General features: G+C 45.8%; 1 protein-coding gene across 3 annotated transcripts in view; it reads right to left on the bottom strand.

The window, feature by feature from the left end:
• Nucleotides 1-9,749, bottom strand: part of DOCK9 (dedicator of cytokinesis 9) — a 236,034-nt gene extending 226,285 nt beyond the window's left edge. For all 3 annotated transcript variants that reach the window (XM_044284631.1, XM_044284628.1, XM_044284630.1), the window contains exon 1: nucleotides 9,381-9,749. In XM_044284631.1, the coding sequence (XP_044140566.1) occupies nucleotides 9,381-9,503 (123 nt within the window). In that variant the 5' untranslated portion in view covers nucleotides 9,504-9,749. The remainder of the gene's footprint in view (nucleotides 1-9,380) is intronic.
• Nucleotides 9,750-20,908: the final 11,159 nt, after the last annotated feature.

Here is a 20,908-nt window from a genome sequence, read left to right as displayed (position 1 = left end):
TTCAACATGGCAGTTCTCAGCCCAAATATACATGTCAGGTGACCGCACGGTAGCTTTATACAAATTACACACAACTTTTTTTTTTTTTTTTGAAAGCCCCTGTAATTGTTTGGCACGCCTATTAGGTATGTATTTTCTCACACGCCAGCTTTTCTTCAAGTGGGAGGCAGAAGCTACCATTAGCATAGAGATCGGATGTGAAGCATGTAACCAGAAGTCCAGACTAGAACTTCACTTCACCACTAGCTAGCTGATGTGACCACCGTATATATATATATATATATATATATATATATATATATATATATATATATAAAGGCCGGGGGCTTCCAAAAGCAAATGTACAGCATGTACTTGGCCCAGCGAGTATTATATTCAGGGTACTTCTACAGAAGTAATCATACTTGTGGGTCCCTATGCTTCTGCAACACTTCACACAAGCAGATCAGATTTGCTTCAGCTACCAAGGTAGAGTCAGAAATCAAACCCAAGGGTCATAAGTTCTACACCTGACACTGCAAACAACAAAACGAAGTTATAAAGAACCAAAAATATATTATACATAGTTTTATGAAATTATGACCCATCAACTTACAGTTAAAAAGGCACATGACTGGTAAATTAAAGCTAAAGTGTCCCAATGAAGGTCTAAACCAACCTCACAGATTGGGGGGTCTTCATCCCAAGACAATTCCACATGATAGTATACCCAGGAAATCAGTGCACTACCCAGACAGTTCAGAAAACCGCTTACATTTGAGTACACACCCCTCCTGAAATATAAGGGATGTGTACTTGGGAAAGCCTACAAAATGTGTCTTTACCTTGGTAATACATGAACCTGAGAGTACCTACTGTAGTTCAGGCACAAAACGCGCTGTTTAGTAGATACCTGCATTACTCGTATTTTAATTAGTTTCTAGAATAAGAAACCTTCCCTTGATCTGTAAATTCGGAAGCACATCACTGGTGGATAAACCCTGCCTTCCTACTTTGAATTACACTATATGTTTAAAATTTGATGTGGCACTCAGACATCATTCCTAAACTGGAAGCACACAAAGATTGTATATATTTAACCCCTCAGATGCTGTGATCATTTGCAACCATGGCATCTGAGGCTGTCCTCCCACGGGTGGAGATCAAGAAAGCCATTTGTTCTAACAGTCTGGACCTTTCTGAAGAGTTCCAGGATATTCCAACTGCAGTTCTTATGGAGGACTGAAGGTGACAGGTATTCTTAAGAAAATAGCAAATCTGCCATACACTGCAATGCTAATTCATTGCAACGTAAGGGAGAAGCGATCTGAAGATCACATATTCAAGCCCCCCCTTGGGCTTAAATAAAATAAACAAAAAATTAAAATCATACGAACTGCCGCGTCCCTAAACACCAAACTATTAAATATAAAACATATTTATCCTGTACTGTGAATACCGTAACAGAAAAAATAAATCCTATTTGCTTTTCTTTTCTTTGTTTTTTTTTTTCACCTCCCAAAAATAAAAAAAAAGTAAATAACGAGTGATCAAAAAGTCATACACACTCAAAATGGTATCAAAACTAAAAATCGCCGCGGGGGGGGGGGGGGGGGGGGGAAGAGCACAGCTCCATAAATGGATATCCAGAAGTAAACGAAAAATATGATGGTTGACCGCTTGTTACGGCGCTGCTTGGAGGAAGCCACACCAGTGCCACCATTAGGGTGAAAAAGGTAGCTTTATTCAGGAAATAGTCTACACGTTTCGAGGGTAGAAAATCCCTCTTCATCAGGACTCAAAACACCCCTAATGTGGCACTGGTGTGGCTTCCTCCAAGCAGCGCCGTAACAAGCGGTCAACCATCATATTTTTCGTTTACTTCTGGATATCCCCCTGTGTATACCTCTTCCACCGAGGCACCACAGAGAGACCGCGACTGCAGCCTGGATCATACCGCACATGTGGCGCTGCCTCCTCTTCCTTTTATCTTTCACAGCTTCATAAATGGAATTGGAAAAAGTTATGAGGGTCAGAATCTGGTGAAGCAAAGAAAAAAAAAATTTTCTCCAAGTTTTAATTTTTTCAGTCTTAAAACACATTCAATGGTGTTCATGACGGATCTGTCTTGTCAATGTTAAAGATAATACAACCGGATCCGTTCATAATGGATGCAGGCGGTTGTATTATCGTGATAGAAGCATTTTTGCCGCTCCACGATGGATCCAGTAAAAACGCTGGTGTGAAAGTAGCCTAAAACTACATAAGTGTGTATCACTGGATCGTACTGACCCAGAGAGAAAAGAAAATAGGTTAGGGAACGCCATAAAAATGAAACCTTTTAAAATCATGGCACAATTAATTATTTTTTTTTGTTTTTTTTTTCACCACATTTGGATTTTTTTTCCAGCTTCCCATCACATCATATGCAATATTAAATGGTGTTAATAGAAAGTACAACTTTTCCCACAAAAAATAAGCCCTCATACATCTATGAGAATGGAAAAATAAAAAAGTGATGGCTCCAGGAAGGTAAAGAGTGAATTTCTTTTTAAACAGAAAATCACTGCGTCATGAAGGGGTTAACGTTCCGGTTTCTTAATAATGGGTGGCTTTTTTGGCAGAGCGGTATAATCTTATGTACAGTCATCATAAAGAGGTGTTCTGAGAGTTTATGAAATTAAAGTGGTTTTCAGAGATTTCTTTTACTACTCAGGATAGGTCATCAGTATCTGATCGGTGGGGGTCTGACACCCGCAACCCCTGCCCAACAGCTGTTTGAGAAGGCAGTGGCGTATGTACAGCATAAGACCGCCGAGGCCAGTGACTGGCTGCAGTTGTCACGTGTTCTAGATGTCACATCATTGTGGCAGTCAGGTGAACATACCAACAACACTACGACAGTGAGGTTATACCAGGTAAGGTGAGTATTACCGTTAACCCCGTTGGACTCTAATAACCTCTATAAAATGTAATGTAAAGTCAGAGCCATAAATGTGTAATGAAAATCTGTGTTTGCTTAAAGGGAAAGGCCTTCTCAAAAGAATCCCAGGGGCCTCCTACAGGTGCTGAAGAGACAGGAGAGAATCTTGCACCACTAAAAAACTAATTTTACCAGAGGAACTCTGTGGGATGCTTCAAGTAGCAGCTTCAAGGTGCGAAGGGACAACCATCCTATATCTACTCCTGTGCACAATGTGATACAATCATTCCTACCACAGAAGCTCACATAAAGGCAGCAACGATGGCATATATAATGAGAGGGGAGGTCCACCCACTGCGACCTCCATAAACAATGGGGCTGCTGTGCTTTTCCAAAGACAATAATGGGTCAACCACACGGGGCAAGGCATTTAAAGCATTGGAGCCCTTCCTTGTAGAGGACACACAAGTTACACATTAAAGGGGTGTTCCAGGACACAGGAGACCCCCAAACCCACTTTAATTACACACAACACACCTGTAGAAGAAAGTCTGCAATACACTTACAGTTCCAAAGTTGCATGGATCGGGATCTTAGGAACCTTCTCACATCCTGCAGCCACCAAGGTCACATCTTTTACCAGGTCTTCAGCCTGGGCTATGCACTTCTTCTGTGCATGGGGCCCAAACTATTTTTCTCACTGGCACATATGCAGATGAGGCAAGTTTAGGAGCTCGCACATGCACAAGAGGCAAGGTTCTGTCCCCATCCACAGCGGAAGTGATGTCCTATCCATAACATAGGCTGCAAACCTGGCAAAGGATGTGGTGTTGGCCGAAAGCAGGATTTACAGAAGAGGAGCATCTTGTGACCAGGTTCCTGTGAGGCCGATCCACGAAACTTCAGAATGGTAGGTATATTATTTCTTCATGTGTGTTATGTGTAATTAAGATGAGCTAGAGTAGACCATGGCCCTGGAAACCCCCTTTAATGACATATCCTATTGATTTCAGTGACATTTCCAGGAGCACTGGTTACAGACTTGACACATGTACATTGACAGTCCTCACACAGAGTACAGTACTATTGATGCGGTGTCGGACCCTATTTTTCATTCCAGATTTGACACTTGATATACATGCCATTGTGTGTAAGACAAGCATCACTCAGCACCCAGGAGGCTACCGCAGGAGGTAACACTTCACACTATGACGAGGTAGGACAGGAAATGAGGGTTCCTGAGGCTGAGTAACAGGAGCACACACATCCCTCATACTGCCACTGCTTATGTTCCCAGGAATTAACACTGTAAACGCCAGCCAGCGCAATGAGCACAAAGCATCTGACACGCCACAAATCGCCAGCACGGAAATCCAGCGTATTTACTCATCACTTCTGACACTTCCGGGCCAGCTCTTCCACAAGGCATCAGTCCAGCAAGTGCCGAAGACCAAGCAATGTCTGACAACCTGTTTGTGAAACTGGTTTAGCAGAACAATCCTACCCTTACAGACTAAGGCCTCTTGCACACGAACGTTGTACATCCGCTCCAAGCATTGGGGACCGCAATTTGTCCCCAATGCACGGGCAACGTCCGTGCGGCAGCTGGGACGGATCGAGACCCATTCAACTTTGAATGGGTCCGTGATCCGTCCGCACTGCAAAAAAAATAGAACAAGTTCTACTTTTTTGCGGTGCGGAGGCACGGACAGAAACACCACGGAAGTACTCCGTAGTGCTTCTGTGGGGTTCTGATCCGCGCTACCGTTCCGCATCTCTGCGGAGTGCACACGGGCCGTTCCCCGTGTATTGCGGACCCGCCGTATGCGGGCCACAATGCGGTCAAGGGCACACAACGTTCGTGTGCAAGAGGCATTACAAGTGAAAGCAGCATAATAAATACATAGCACGCTACTATAAGCACGTAGAACGGAGAAAACATGAGGAGACTGCAGAGAGGACCTCATAGAATAACCACAACAACCAATCAACACCCACGCTAAGGTCATTATTACAGGTCAACTAAACAGGTAATTATCAGGAATGAACCGTTCACTCCCCATAATTGCTAATGAATGATCAGAAGGGAGAGCTTACAGGCAACAATCTTCTCCTCTGGGGACGAGCGATCACTACTGTGATCATTCATCCCCTAATAGATTTGATGACTACCGGCAGCAGATCCCGTTTTACACAGGACGACGTGCTGCCATAAAACAATGAATTTGATGAGCATTTGTTCATTCATTGGCGACATAGGGCAATTATCGGGAATAAATGTTCCCATGTAAAGGGCCAATTAGGAAAGTGAAGCAGCTGCTGGGTACTAACACCACGGCTACCATTCACTTTGATAGAACCAGTGATGGAGTAACCCCATACTTCACCAGACCTCTAAGGGCTCATGTACATGACCGTATGTGTACATTCTGCATTTTGCAGAACATAACAGCTGGCCTCTAACAGGACAATACTATACTTGTCCGTAATGCAGACAATAATAGGACGTGTTCTACTTTTTTGCGGAACAGACATATGGACATATGGAAACAGAATGCATACTGAGTAACTTCCGTTTTTTTTTTTGTGGACCCATTGAAATGAACGGTTCTGCATACGGTCTTCAAACAAAAATGCAACAGACACGGAAAGAAAACACGTTTGTGTGCATGAGCCCTAAAGAGAAGCTTATCTAACTGCTCGGGGCTCCTTCAGCAGGCCTGCAATGCTCCTCTGGGCTCACTATAAACATCCGGTTTGATGTCACCTGCAGGTGGCATCGCAGGCCAGGAGTGGAAGGTGAAAGGAGCCAGCGCCAGGAGGCAGGCAAGTAAGCTTCCAGTTACAGGTCCGGCCATTCTTGCACAACCCCTTTAAAGATGGAACTGACTAGTTGCTGTAGACAACAGGACCACTTTTTCTCGTCTCTGACATAACTACTGGCAGTATTACTTTATGAATAGATAGGTCATGTTCACACCGCCATTCATCAGTCACATAAATGCACCATATAACCAGTACTACTGTCCTGGCCTCATGATGTCCCCATACATAAGGCGTCATCAGTGGAGGCCAGAGGCTAACAAGCAGAATGATATAGGTAGTTGACCTTCATGCACGTATATATCACAGTATATGGCCTGCACACACATCAGTCATTTGGGAGGTAGTGTACACTGGTTCCTTGGCTCCACAGTATACAAGCGGGTCACGTCTGGACTGTGCCTGATGTCACCGCTGGAGACCTCTGGTTTGCAAGACGACTGCAGTCTGCTCATCGCTCTTATGCACAGTGCTTGCGGTTTCCTATGTATATATGTGGTCTGTGATGAACAACTATTTTCTCATGGTGGGACGAGTCTAGAGACATCTATAGCGGCATATGGAATAGAGAGGTGCAGCGCCCCCTACAAACTGGGCATAATTATGGACTTATGTATGAAAACATTGCAAGCAAAAAGTGACGGCGTTTACAACATCAACATGATACCATCAGTGAGTGGAGCTCAGAGCGCTCAGTCTGGGAAGGACATCACACGGTATAACATTACTGCATAGATAATCTCCTACAGATGAGAATGTATTCTATGTCACTAGACATGAAGAACCTCTCATCATCACCATCCCATACTGACGAGCCCAGCCATGCCAATAGCCAATTAGGGACAAATGTTCTCTAATCATGCACGGAACGAAAACCCAGCAGCCATGCAAGAATTGCTGTTGTCATGGCACTTCATAAACTACTGTAACAGGTAATACAAGCTAGCCTTAAATCTTATGGGCAGACATACAGTGAGGAACAGAAGTATTTGAACACCCTGCGATTTTGCAAGCTCTCCAACTTAGAAATGACGGAGGGGTCTGAAAATCACATTGTAGGTGCATTCCCACTCTGAGGAAATCACATTGTATGATTGTTAAAGAATTTATTTGTCTTGCACTGCTGAAGTATTTGAACACCTGAAAACAGCAAGAATTCTGGCTCTCAAAGACCTGTTACTGTGCCTTTAAAAAGTCCACCTCTACTCCACTCATTAATCTAATTTAGTAGGACATGTCTAAGCTTTTTAAAGACACCTGTCCACCCCACAGTCAGTCAGACGCTAACTACTACCATGTGCAAGACCAAAGAGCTGTCAAAAGATATCAGAGACAAAATTGTGGCCCTCCACAAGGCTGGAAAGGGCTACGGGGCAATTGCCAAGCAGCTTGGTGGAAATAGATCAACTGTTAATTGATCAACTATTAGAAGATGAAGTCTCCCTCGGACTGGGGCTCTATACAAGATCTCACTTCGTGGGGTATCACTGATAATAAAGGTGAGGAATCAGCCCAGAACTACAAGGGAGGAGCTGGTCAATGACATGAAGAAAGCTGGGACCACAGTTTCAGAGGTCACTGTCGGTAGAACACTACGCCGTCATGGATTGCATGGAAGGTTCCCCTGCTAAAGTCATCGCATGTCCAGGCTCATCTGAAGTTTGCCAATGACCATCTGGATGATCCAGAGGAGGCATGGGAGAAAGTCATGTGGTCAGATGAGACCAAAGTAGAACTTTTTGGTTTAAACTTGTAAATGACTTGTCGTGTTAGGAGGAAAAAGAAGGATGAGTAGCACACCATCCCTACTGAAAAGCATGGGGGTGGTAACATCATGCTTTGGGGTGCTTTTCTGCGAAGGGGACAGGACAACTGCACTGTATTAAGGAGAGGATGAATGGGGCCATTTATTGTCAGATTTTGAGCAACAACCTCCTTGCCTCAGTCAGGGCATTGAAGATGGGTCATGGCTGGGTCTTCCAACATGACAACGACCTGAAGCACACAGCCAGGATAACCAAGGAGTGGCTCCGTAAGAAGCATATCAAGGTCTTGGAGTGGCCTAGCCAGTCTCCAGACCTAAATCCAATAGAACATCTTTAGAGGGAGCTGAAACTCTGTATTGCTCAGCGACAACCCCGAAGCCTGACAGATCTAGAGGAGATCTGTGTGGAGGAGTGGGCCAAAATCCCTGTTGCAGTGTGTGCAAACCTGTCAAGAACTACAGGAAATGTTTGACCTCTGTAATTGAAAACAAAGACTTCTGTACCAAATATTAACACTGATTTTCTCAGGTGTTCAAATACTTATGTTCAGCAGTGCAAGACAAATACATTCTTTAAAAATCATACAATGATTTCCTGAATTTAAAAAAATAAAAAATAAAATTCTGGCAATGTGAAGTGGGAGAACTTGCAAAATCGCAGGGTGTTCAAATACTTCTGTTCCTCACTGTATTCATATTCCAACCAGAAAGACACAGGTCTTCTACCACACAGTGAACACTCCAGCTCAGAGACAGAAGGTTACAGAAGACAAATTTGTAGCAAAACGCCAGGCAGAGCATGCAGGTGATGATATGTCAGCATGCACTAAGCCAAGATGTTCCAACCTTATGTCAGGACTGCTTTGACCAAGCTTCAGGACTGCAGTGTACAGGCTGGGAATCAGGACTGGTCAAGCTGTTTGGACCAAACAACAGGACTACAATGGCTAAGCTGGTATGATGGTGTTGACAGCCATGGTCAAGTTCTCTTGTCCAGGCATCAAGACTGCTCCAAACAAGCTGTTAGGAGAGGACATTAGAAGCCAAACTCTTATGAGGACTACTTCATGACTACCCTGGCAAAGTTGGTATGACAAGGCTTCAGGACTGCCATGGCAAAGCTGATATGACAGGCTTCAAGACCACAAGTGGTCAAGCTGGCATTACAGGACTTCAGAACAACCCTAGTCTAGCTGGTATGACAGAGGTTCAAGACTACATCTGGCCAACCTGGCATGACATGGCTTCAGGTCTGCCTGGGCAAAGCTGGTATGATAAGCTCCAGGACTGGCCCAGTTGGCATGACATGGCTTCAGGACCGCCCTGGCAAAGCTGGCATGACATGGCTTCAGGACCGCCCTGGCAAAGCTGGCATGACATGGCTTCAGGACCGCCTTGGCAAAGCTGGCATGACATGGCTTCAGGACCGCCCTGGCAAAGCTGGCATGACATGGCTTCAGGACCGCCCTGGCAAAGCTGGCATGACATGGCTTCAGGACCGCCCTGGCAAAGCTGGCATGGCCTCAGGAACACCCTGGCCAAGCTAACACGGCTTCAGGACCACCCTGGCCAAGCTCGCATGACATGGTTTCAGGACCACCCTGGCCAAGCTCGCATGACATGGTTTCAGGACTACCCTGGCCAAGCTGGGATGATAGGATTCAGGACCACCCTGGCCAAGCTCGCATGACATGGTTTCAGGACTACCCTGGCCAAGCTGGCATGATAGGATTCAGGACCACCCTGGCCAAGCTGGCATGACAGCGCACGGGTACTACTCTGTCCAAGCAGTAAGGACAGGCATCAGCAGTGCTCCGGCCATGTGACTTGCCGACCCCCTCCCCACCCGACCCCTCCGCTCCCGGACGAGACCCCCCACCTGACACTCACCAGAAGCACGGAGCCTCTCACCACCTCAGAGACGCTCTGCCGGAGCTCCGCCGCAGTACCTGGCTTGCTGAGCGCCCGGGTAAACTTGCGAGTCTCCGGATGAATGGAGTGATGTAAAGACATGGCAGGAGGGGTGTATCAGCGCAACCATGTACCGGGGCCAAGTATACAGGGAGAGCAGCCTCCCCTGAGCGATCCCGGCTATCCCAAGTGCACATCTGAGAGCAACTGAAGGGCTCTGCCGCTCATCCCGGCCCGCTGCAGTTGCACAGAATGAAAGGCGCGCCCCCGCCGGCCCACACGGAATTCCCGGGGAACGTTCGGACCACGCACTGGGCTTGCACCTCACGAGAGCGCGCTTCACTCTGTGTCAATATTCTATCCCAAGGGGCGTGGCTCGGGAGCGCGCGCGCCGCTGTCAAGTTCAAGCCACGCCCCCTGTGACGTTTATGTGTTGTGATGGCGTATGTGGGCGGGGTTTGATGCCTGTGCGGCCATCTTTACTTAGGTCCCAGGTTGAGCTATCCTTGTTACTGTAGTCCGCCCGTACCTAGTAATTAGGCATAGTGGTTTATATGGCTGGCCGTTCTCTGCTATACACACCCCAGTCAGCTGTGAGTAGGGTAGGTCTGCTCTCAGTAGGTTACCCTTTCCCATTTGAAAAATGGCGTTGGATAACGTGGAACGCCCCCTAGCGCTGTATGTACGCCCTTCTGTCTGTCAGCGAGGCTGTCCACTCCCGCTGCACGGCAGACACCTCTGTCTCCACAGGGAGGTGCAGTGACGTACGCCCATTGTGCCATACGTAGCTGTGGGCAGGTTGTGCTGGGCAATTCCCTCAGGGGCCTGACGTAGACCTGAGCTGGCGGCCCGCTCCAAAAGTGTGCAGTAGTCTCATGTACTATGGGTCACAAAGTGGTCTTCCGCATCATTGCACGTGTGTCAGTGTATTACATCCGCTTTCTGTTCTGTAGCATCGTACAGGATGTCATCCCTCACATGGTCTGTCCCCTCTGGAGCTCACAATCTAAAGCCATCAGACGTCCCACAGCTGGGCTGTGAAGGGGGCACATACCTGGATATAACTACTGTGAAGGGGGCACATATCTGGCTATAACTACTGTGAAGGGGCACATATCTGGATATAACTACTGTGACGGGCACATATCTGGATATAACTACTGTGAAGGGGGCACATATCTGGATATAACTACTGTGAAGGGGGCACATATCTGGATATAACTACTGTGAAGGGGGCACATACCTGGATATAACTACTGTGAAGGGGGCACATATCTGGATATAACTACTGTGACGGGGGCACATATCTGGATATAACTACTGTGACGGGGGCACATATCTGGATATAACTACTGTGAAGGGGGCACATATCAGGGCATAACTACTATGAAGGGGGCACATACCTGGATATAACTACTGTGACGGGGGCACATATCTGGATATAACTACTGTGAAGGGGGCACATATCAGGGCATAACTACTATGAAGGGGGCACATACCTGGATATAACTACTGTGAAGGGGCACATATCTGGATATAACTACTGTGAAGGGGGCACATATCAGGGCATAACTACTATGAAGGGGGCACATACCTGGATATAACTACTGTGAAGGGGTAACATATCTGGATATAACTACATAGAAACATAGAATGTGTCGGCAGATAAGAACCATTCGGCACATCTAGTCTGCCCAATATATCTGAATACTATGAATAGCCGCTCGCCCTATCTTATATGAAGGAAGGCCTTATGCCTATCCCATGCATGCTTAAACTCCTTCACTGTATTTGCAGCTACCACTTCTGCAGGAAGGCTATTCCATGCACCCACTACTCTCTCAGTAAAGTAATACTTCCTGATATTACTTTTAAACCTTTGCCCCTCTAATTTAAAACTGTGTCCTCTTGTGGTAGTTTTTCTTCTTTTAAATATTCTCTCCTCTTTTACCGAGTTGATTCCCTTTATGTATTTAAAAGTTTCTATCATATCCCCTCTGTCTCGTCTTTCTTCCAAGCTATACATGTTAAGGTCCTTTAACCTTTCCTGGTAAGTTTTATCCTGCAATCCATGTACTAGTTTAGTAGCTCTTCTCTGAACTCTCTCCAAAGTATCAATATCCTTCTGGAGATATGGTCTCCAGTACTGCGCACAATACTCCAAATGAGGTCTCACCAGTGTTCTGTACAGCGGCATAAGCACCTCCCCCTTTCTACTGGTAATGCCTCTCCCTATACACCCAAGCATTCTGCTAGCATTTCGTGCTGCTCTATTACATTGTCTTCCCACCTTTAAGTCTTCTGAAATAATTACCGCATTTATCGGCGTATAACACGCACAGGCGTATAACACGCACCTTCATTTTAAGAGGGAAATTTCAGGGGAAAAAATTAAATTTCAAATAAAGCCTCTGATCTGCCCCCTCTGGTAACGCAAACCCCCCCCTCCCTCCCCAGTATTAATCATTTGTGGCAGTGGCCACAGGGTCCCCCTCCTCCCCCCCATCATTGGTGGCAGTTTGCAGTTCCGATCGGAGCCCCAGCAGTGTAATGCTGGGGCTCCGATCGGTTACCATGGCAGCCAGGAGTCACGCTACTGAAGTCCTGGCTGCCATGGTATGTTAGTGAGCAGAGAGCAGCGCATTATACTCACGTGCGCTGTGGCCGCCGGTCGCTCCTTCTCATAGGTCTGTGCGGTGCATTGCTAATGCTGTAAGCATTAGCAATCCGCCGCACAGACAGAAGAAGGAGCGACCGCCGGCCACAGCGCACGTGAGTATAATGCGCTGCTCCTCCTCCCTCCGCTGTGCCGGCCGGCTCAGTCCTGCCTCTCTGGCCTCCGGAGGACACGTTTCAGCCCTAATCGGCGTATAACACGCATACATCATTTGCCCCCTATTTTCAGGGGGAAAAAGTGCGTGTTATACGCCGATAAATACGGTACTCCTAAATCCCTTTCCTCAGATACTGAGGTCAGGACTGTGTCAAATATTCTATATTCTGCTCTTGGGTTTTTACGCCCCAGGTGCATTATCTTGCACTTATCCACATTAAATTTCAGTTGCCAGAGTTCTGACCATTCTTCTACTTTTCCTAAATCCTTTTCCATTTGGCGTTTCCCTCCAGGAACATCAACCCTGTTACATATCTTTGTGTCATCAGCAAAAAGACAAACCTTACCATCGAGGCCTTTTGCAATATCACTTATGAAGATATTAAACAAAATTGGTCCCAGTACAGATCCCTGAGATACCCCACTGGTAACATGACCTTGTTTTGAATGTTCTCCATTGACTACAACCCTCTGTTGTCTGTCACTCAGCCACTGCCTAATCCACTCAACAATATGGGAGTCCATGCTCAATGACTGCAGTTTATTGATAAGTCTTCTGTGTGGGACAGTGTCAAAAGCCTTACTAAAATCTAGATATGCGATGTCTACTGCACCTCCACCGTCTATTATTTTAGTCACCCAGTCAAAAAAATGTATAAGATTTGTTTGACATGATCTCCCTGAAGTAAACCCATGTTGTTTTTCATCTTGCAATCCATGGGATTTTAGATGTTCCACAATCCTATCCTTTAATAGGGTTTCCATTAATTTGCCTACTATTGATGTCAGACTCACTGGTCTATAGTTGCTCGATTCCTCCCTACTACCTTTCTTGTGAATGGGCACGACATTTGCCAATTTCCAATCTTCCGGGACGACTCCTGTTACTAATGATTGGTTAAATAAATCTGTTAACGGTTTTGCCAGCTCACCACTAAGCTCTTTTAATAATTTTGGGTGTATCTCATCAGGCCCCTGTGACTTATTTGTCTTCACTTTAGACAGCAAACTTAGAACATCTTCCTCTGTAAAGACACACTACTGTGAAGGGGGCACATATCTGGGCATAACTACTATGAAGGGGGCACATATCTGGATATAACTACCGTGAAGGGGCACATATCTGGATATAACTACTGTGAAGGGGCACATATCTGGATATAACTACTGTGAAGGGGCACATATCTGGGCATAATTACTGTGAAGGGGGCACATATCTGGACATAACTACTATGGCATTACTACTGTGAAAATGGCACAATGTGGGAACAACTACTGTGAAGGGCACAGTGCAGGTAATGCTACTGTTGAGGGACACAACATGGGCACTGCTACTATGAGGGGCACAATATGGGTATTGCTACTGTGAGGGACACAATGTCGGCATACCTACTTTGTGGTGACACAAAGGGGGAATAATTACTATGTGGGGGCATTAGGGGGATTGGGTGTGTATGTTTTGGGTGGAGTTAGAGGATTGGCCTAGCATAAAAAAAAAAAAAATCGCAGTGCTCCGCACATATTATACCTCTTTGTGCTTTTCAGAAGTTTGGAGGTTTGTATTATTATTAAGACCCAACCTTTATATCATTAATAAAGTCAAATAGGTGACAGTCTGGTGGCTCAGTGGTTAGCACTGGTGTTGTGCAGCGCTGGCGTTCTAGGTTCAAATCTGACCAAGAACAACATCTGCATGTAGTTTGTATGTTCTCCCCGTGTTTGCGTGGGTTTCCTGCCACGCGCCAAAGACATACTGCTAGGGAAATAAGATTGTGAGCCCCATTGGGGACAGCAAATGATGATCATGTCTGTAAAGCTCTGTGGAATATGTCAGCACTATATAAGTGAGTAAAACACATAAAGAAATAGACCCTAGTGGCAACTTATCCGCTCCAAAGGCAGTTGCAAATGATTTTTTTTCTCCGGACCTTTGAGGCTTACTATGGTATCATACCCTGGGCCCACAGGAGGATCTTCTGGTACACTGATGGGCCAGTCCAATGCTGGCTATGAGATAGATATAGATTAGATAGAAGGTGCACTGTACTTTATTACAGACGGCCATCTAGCTGATCTTGGCCCCATTTTATATTGCATCCACAGGATCCAGTAGGTGAAAATTTTCAGTTTGGGAGACAATAAAGGGGTTTTTCCACAGTTTAAGGCCTCGTGGACACGACAGTTGTTTTTTGTGTCCGCAAATTGTGCGTCAGCAAAAAAAACAAAAAACGGATGCAGCATCTGTTTTTTTTTTTCTTTTTTGGATGATCCGTTTTTTTGCACAGATCACTTGTAATAAATGCCTATCCTTGTCCGCAAATGTGAAAAAAGTAGGACATGCACTATTTTTTTGGGCTGAAGGGAAACACAGACAACGGACGCGGAACACAAACGGATGAACTATCATAATTTTTTTGCTGACCCATTGAAATGAATGGTCCCCATCCTATCCGCAAAAAAAACGGAACGGAGGCCGAGAAAAACAACTGTCGTGTGCATGAGGCCTAACAGACAGCATATTGGTATATGCAAATGAACATATGACATCACAGCATTCCATGACATCATGGCATTCCATGGCATCACAATGATGACCCTTGTGTAATAACGCCAGACACTATTGAGGCGACTATTTCGTTTGCAGGAAGTTGACATGCATGGTCAGAGGCTACAGCAGATACTGTATGTACAGAGGCTCTCCAGCTTCCTCCATGCTCACAGGACACACTGGTGGATTCATTACTGGGGATGGATAGATAAAAATAAATAACTGACCAAAAATATAAACGCACAACTTTTTCTGTTTTGCTCCCATTTTGCATGAGCTGAATTCAAAGATCTGAAACATTTTCTATATACACAAAAGACCCATTACTCTCAAATATTGTTCACAAATATGTCTAAATCTGTGTTAGTGAGCACTTCTCCTTTGCCGAGATAATCCATCCCACCTCACAGGTGTGGCATATCAAGGTGCTGATTAGACAGCAAGAATATTGCACAGGTGTGCCTTAGACTGCCCACAATAAAAGCCCACTCTGAAATGTGCAGTTTGATCACACAGCACAATGCCACAGATGCTGCAATGTTTAAGGGAGCGTGCAATTGGCATTCTGACTGCAGGAATGTCTACCAAAGCTGTTTCCCATGCAATAAATGTTTATTTCTCTACCATAAGCCATCTCCAAAGGCGTTTCAGAGAATTTAGCAGTATATCCAACCGGCCTCACAACTGCAGACCACGTGTAACCACACCAGCCCAGGACCTCCACATCCAGCATGTTCACCTCCATGATCGTCTGAGACCAGCCACCCGGACAGCTGCAGCAACAATCGGTTTGCATAACCAAAGAATTTCTGCACAAACTGTCCGAAACGTCTCAGGAAAGCTCATCTGCATGCTCGGGGTCTGAACCTGACTGCAGTTCGTAGTCGTAAACAAATTGATGGCGTCTGGCACGTTGGAGAGGCGTTCTGTTCACAGATAAGTCCCGATTTTCACTGTTCAGGGCAGATGGCAGACAGCGTGTTTGGCGTCATGTGGGTGAGCGGTTTGCTGACGTCAACGTTGTGGATCGAGTGGCCCATGGTGTCGGTGGGGTGATGGTATGGGCAGGCGTATGTTATGGACACAGGTGCATTTTACTGATGGCATTTTGAATGCACAGAGATACCGTGATGAGATCCTGAGGCCCATTGTTGTGCCGCTTATCCACGACCATCACCTCATGTTACAGCATAATAATGCACGGCCCCATATTGCAAGGATCTGTACACAAGTTCTAGAAGCTGAAAACATCCCAATTCTTGCATGGCCAGCATACTCACCGGACATGTCACCCATTGAGCATGTTTGGGATGCTCTGGATCGGAATATGCGACAGCGTGTTCCAGTTCCTGCCAATATTCTGCAACTTTGCACAGCTATTGAAGAGGTGTGGACCACCCCAGTAAGGCAAAACTGTGCACATTTCAGAGTTGGCTTTTATTGTGGGCAGTCTAAAGGCACACCTGTGCAATATTCATGCTGTCTAATCGGCACCCTTAGGTGGGATGGATTATCTCGGTAAAGGAGAAGTGCTCACTAACACAGATTTAGACAATTTGTGAACAATATTTGAGAGTAATAGGTCTTTTGTGTATGTAGAAAATGTTTCAGATCTTTGAGTTCAGCTCATGCAAAATGGGAGCAAAACCGAAAGTGTTGCATTTATATTTTTGGTCAGTGTACATTAGTTAGAAAGAATAAAAAAACAATATAAAAAGAGCAGCTGTTCCCAAGTAGAAGAAAAAACAAGGGTGCCTGCAAAAAAGACTGCAGTTGATAGTCCCACAAAAAGTAAAAATATACAAGTGCAGCACTCCAAAAGGATTTTTATTTGATTACACTATTTATCGGCAGCCACTGACTTCCAAGGGAGTCGCCCCAGCCACACATCTTTCCCTGTACTTTGACTGGTGGTTGACCATGCTGTTCTGATCCTGGGTCGTTCACCATTCACACTCACTATGTAGCTGATTTAATGTTTTACCAGGCCAAAGTTCTAGGAGAGTTCTGGATAGAGCCAACAAGGTATTGAACTTTGTTGTCTCTACCTATAGTAGATTATGAATCTACACAATTTATTAGTTTTACCTATGTGCAGTGATTAAGAATGTATCTGTCATGGATGTAGTAGGGTAGAACATCAAAAGACAATCAAGAAGGAAGAGGAAAGACACTAGGCCTCACCGCTAGGGAATGAAAAGGGTCACCACCTATAAAACCCTGCTCCTGGCCCTAACTCCTATCCGTATGGGCACCTCTCGATGGTAGAGATACCTATACACGGGAACCTAGAAAACCCTGGTGACCCTCAGATGACGTAAATATAATGACAGGGCAGAGACCACCTGTTCCTTGGATGAAGGATGAACAGGACTTCAACACGAACCACACTCCAGCTCTTCCAAGACCAAATGAAGCTATCCCAAGCAAGGAGTGATGGGAAAAGTCAGACTAAATAGGGCGAGGTAAAGGTCATATGATCCACACCTGAACAGGAGGTGTGGACATACCAGCAACACACAGACAAAGTGAAACCAAAAGAGGCTGTCAGATCACTAATGCGTAGATAATCTTTCAGACCTTCTGGGACCTGTCACAGATGTGACAGTACCCCCCCCCCCCCATTCTTCTACGGGTGACCTCCGGGCACCCAGGACTGACCTTATCAGGATGATCTCAGTCAAATGCTCTCACCAGACGACTAGCATTAACATCGGTTGCTGGAACCCACATCCTCTCCTCTCCTCTGGTCCGTACCCTCTCCAATGAAAGAGATACTGGAGGGATCTCAGGAGAACTCGGGAGTCCACAATCCTGCTGATCTAAAATTCTAAATTGCCGTTCACCATGACAGGAGCGGGAGGAAAGGAGGACGGCTCAACAGGTTCGACACATTTCTTTAGCAACGATTTATGAAATACATTATGGATTTTAAATGCCTGAGGAAGTTCAAGACGGAAGGCTACAGGGTAACAATGGCAGTGATCTTATATGGACCAATAAATCTTGGGCACAACTTCCAAGAAGGTACCTTAAGTTTAATCTTTCCTGTCAGCCAAACGCTTATACCTGTTGCCCATCTTTTTCAGGTTATTTTGGATTTTCCGCCAAATAGAAGACAAAGAAGAGGAAAATTGTTCCTCCTCAGGAATACCGGAATTTTGAGCACCAGAAAATGTACCAAACTGTGGATGGAACCCATATGGATTCCTGTCTACGGTTATTTATAGCAAACTCAGCTAACGACAAAAATGAAGACCACTCTTCCTGATTCTCTGAAACAAAACATCTCAAGTAAGTCTCCAGATTATGATTAGTGCGCTCCGTCTGTCCGTTCGACTGAGGATGAAAAGCCGAAGAGAAGGACAATTGTACACCCAGACGAGTACAGAATGCTTTCCAGAATCTGGAAACAAACTGAGTCCCTCTATCGGACACCACATCAGAGGGAATGCCATGTAGTTTCACGATGTTGTCGACAAACACCTGTGCAAGAGTTTTAGCATTTGGTAGACTAGGTAATGCAATAAAGTGTGCCTTTTTACTAAAACGATCTACAACCACCAGAATCACAGTTTTTCCCGAAGAATTCGGTAAATCCGTGATAAAATCCATGGACAGATGGGTCAAAGGTCTGGACCAGATGGGCAATGGAAGCAGACATCCGGAAGGCCGAGTATCTGTCACCTTAGCACGTGCACAGGTACCACAGGCTGACACATAGTCCTCAACACACTTACGCAACCCCGGCCACCAAAATCTGTGAGAGATGAGATCGACAGTCGATCTGCTCCCAGGGTGCCCAGGAAGCACCGTACCGTGATGTTCCTCGAACACCTTGTGAGACGTAATTCAGAGGGAACAAACACCTTCCCCGGAGGACAAGAGTACGGAGCATCCTCCTGTGCCTCCAACACCCTGGCCTCAAGATCAGGATAAAGAGCAGATATGACTACCCCTTCAGATAAAATGGGACTAGGGTCATTAGACTCACCCTCCCCCCCCCCCAGGAAAGCTACACGACAAAGCATCCACCTTGACGTTCTTAACCCCAGGGCGGTAAGTGATGATTAAGTTAAATCTGGTGAAAAACAATGACCATCTGGCCTGCCTTGGGTTCAGTCGCTTAACCGACTCCAGGTAGGCCAGATTCTTGTGATCCGTAATTACCGTAATAGGGTGAATTGCTACTTCCAACCAATGCTGCCATTCCTCGAACGCCAACTTAATGGCCAGCAATTTCCTATTCCCCACATCATAATTCTTTTCAGCAGTCAAGAGTTTTTCTAACTGTGTAATCAGTACTTTTACTTTGTGTCGGTCATCTAATAACCTTCACCTCTAAACTACTGAGAAGTCATAAACACTTATTTAATCCACACTCTTATTTAATCCACAGGTATATGGAAGAAGATAAAGAACTAGCTGACTGCCTCAATGAATACTTCTGTTCAGTTTTTACAAAGTAAAATTACCTCAGTTAGGGAGGAAGACTAACAAATCTTTTGATGCATGTGTCTTTACAGAGGAAGAGGTTCTAAGTCAGCTGTCTAAAATTAATACAAATAAGTCACAGGGGCCTGATGCGATACACCCAAAGTTATTAAAAGAGCTCAGTGGTGAACTAGCAAAACCATTAACAGATTTATTTAACTAATCACTGGTAACAGGAGTCGCCCCAGAAGATTGGAAATTAGCAAATGTTGTGTCCATTCACAAGAAAGGTAGTAGGGAGGAATCGGCAACTATAGGCCAGTAAGCCTGACATCAATAGTGGGGAAATTAATGGAAACCATACTTAGGCCTCATGCACACAACCGTTTTTTTTCAGGTCCGCAACGGGGTCCGTGATCCGTGACCTTTTTTTCGTCCGTGGGTCTTCCTTAATTTTTGGAGGATCCACGGACGTTTTGGAGTCCGTCTGGCCGTGCAGAGCCAAACGGATCTGTCCTGAATTACAATGCAAGTCAATGGGGACGGATCCGTTTGACGTTGACACAATATGGTGCAATTGCAAACGGATCCGTCCCCCATTGACTTTCAATGTAAAGTCAGGAGTCCCTTTTATACCATCGGATCAGAGTTTTCTCCAATCTGATGGTATATTTTAACTTGAAGCGTCCCCATCACCATGGGAACGCCTCTATGTTAGAATATACCATCGGATTTGAGTTAGATCGTGAAACTCAGATCCGACAGTATATTCTAACACAGAGGCGTTCCCATGGTGATGGGGACACTTCTAGTTAGAATAGATTAAAAGAACTATGTACATGTCTGCCCCCTGCTGCCTGGCAGCACCCGATCTCTTACAGGGGGCCGTGATCAGCACAATTAACCCCCCCGCCCCCCCTCCCTCCCTCTATTGTATTAATATCATTGGTGGCACAGTGTGCGGCCCCACTCGCTCCCTCTATTGTATTAATATCATTGGTGGCACAGTGTGCGCCCCCCCTCCCTCTATTGTATTAATATCATTGGTGGCACAGTGTGCGCCCCCCCTCCCTCTATTGTATTTATATTATTGGTGGCACAGTGTGCGGCCCCCCCTCCCTCCCTCTATTGTATTAATATCATTGGTGGCACAGTGTGCGCCCCCCCGGTCCCCCCTCCCTCCCTCTATTATATTAATATCATTGGTGGCACAGTGTGCGCCCCCCCCCCCCCCCGATCATTGGTGGCAGCGGAGAGTTCTGATCGGAGTCCCAGTTTAATCGCTAGGGCTCCGATCGGTAACCATGGCAACCAGGACGCTACTGCAGTCCTGGTTGCCATGGTTACTTAGCAATATTAGAAGCATCATACTTACCTGCTGCGCTGTCTGTGACCGGCCGAGAGCTCCTCCTACTGGTAAGTGACAGGTCTGTGCGGCACATTGCTTAATGATCTGTCACTTACCAGTAGGAGGAGCTCATGGGTGCCACCAATGATATTAATACAATAGAGGGAGGGAGGGGGGGCCGCACACTGGCCACTAATGATAATACAATAGAGGAAGGGAGGGGGGCCGCACACTGTGCCACCAATGATATTAATACATCAAAGGGGCGGGGGGCGCACACTGTGCCACCAATAATATTAATACAATAGAGGGGGTGCGGGGGGGCCGCACTGGCCACCAATGAA

This window comes from Bufo gargarizans, chromosome 3, assembly GCF_014858855.1.
Source record: "Bufo gargarizans isolate SCDJY-AF-19 chromosome 3, ASM1485885v1, whole genome shotgun sequence".
NCBI classification, from domain to species: Eukaryota; Metazoa; Chordata; class Amphibia; order Anura; family Bufonidae; genus Bufo; species Bufo gargarizans.
The sequence above is the reverse complement of the archived record's forward strand: the minus strand, read 5'-3'. Positions and strand labels throughout refer to the sequence as shown.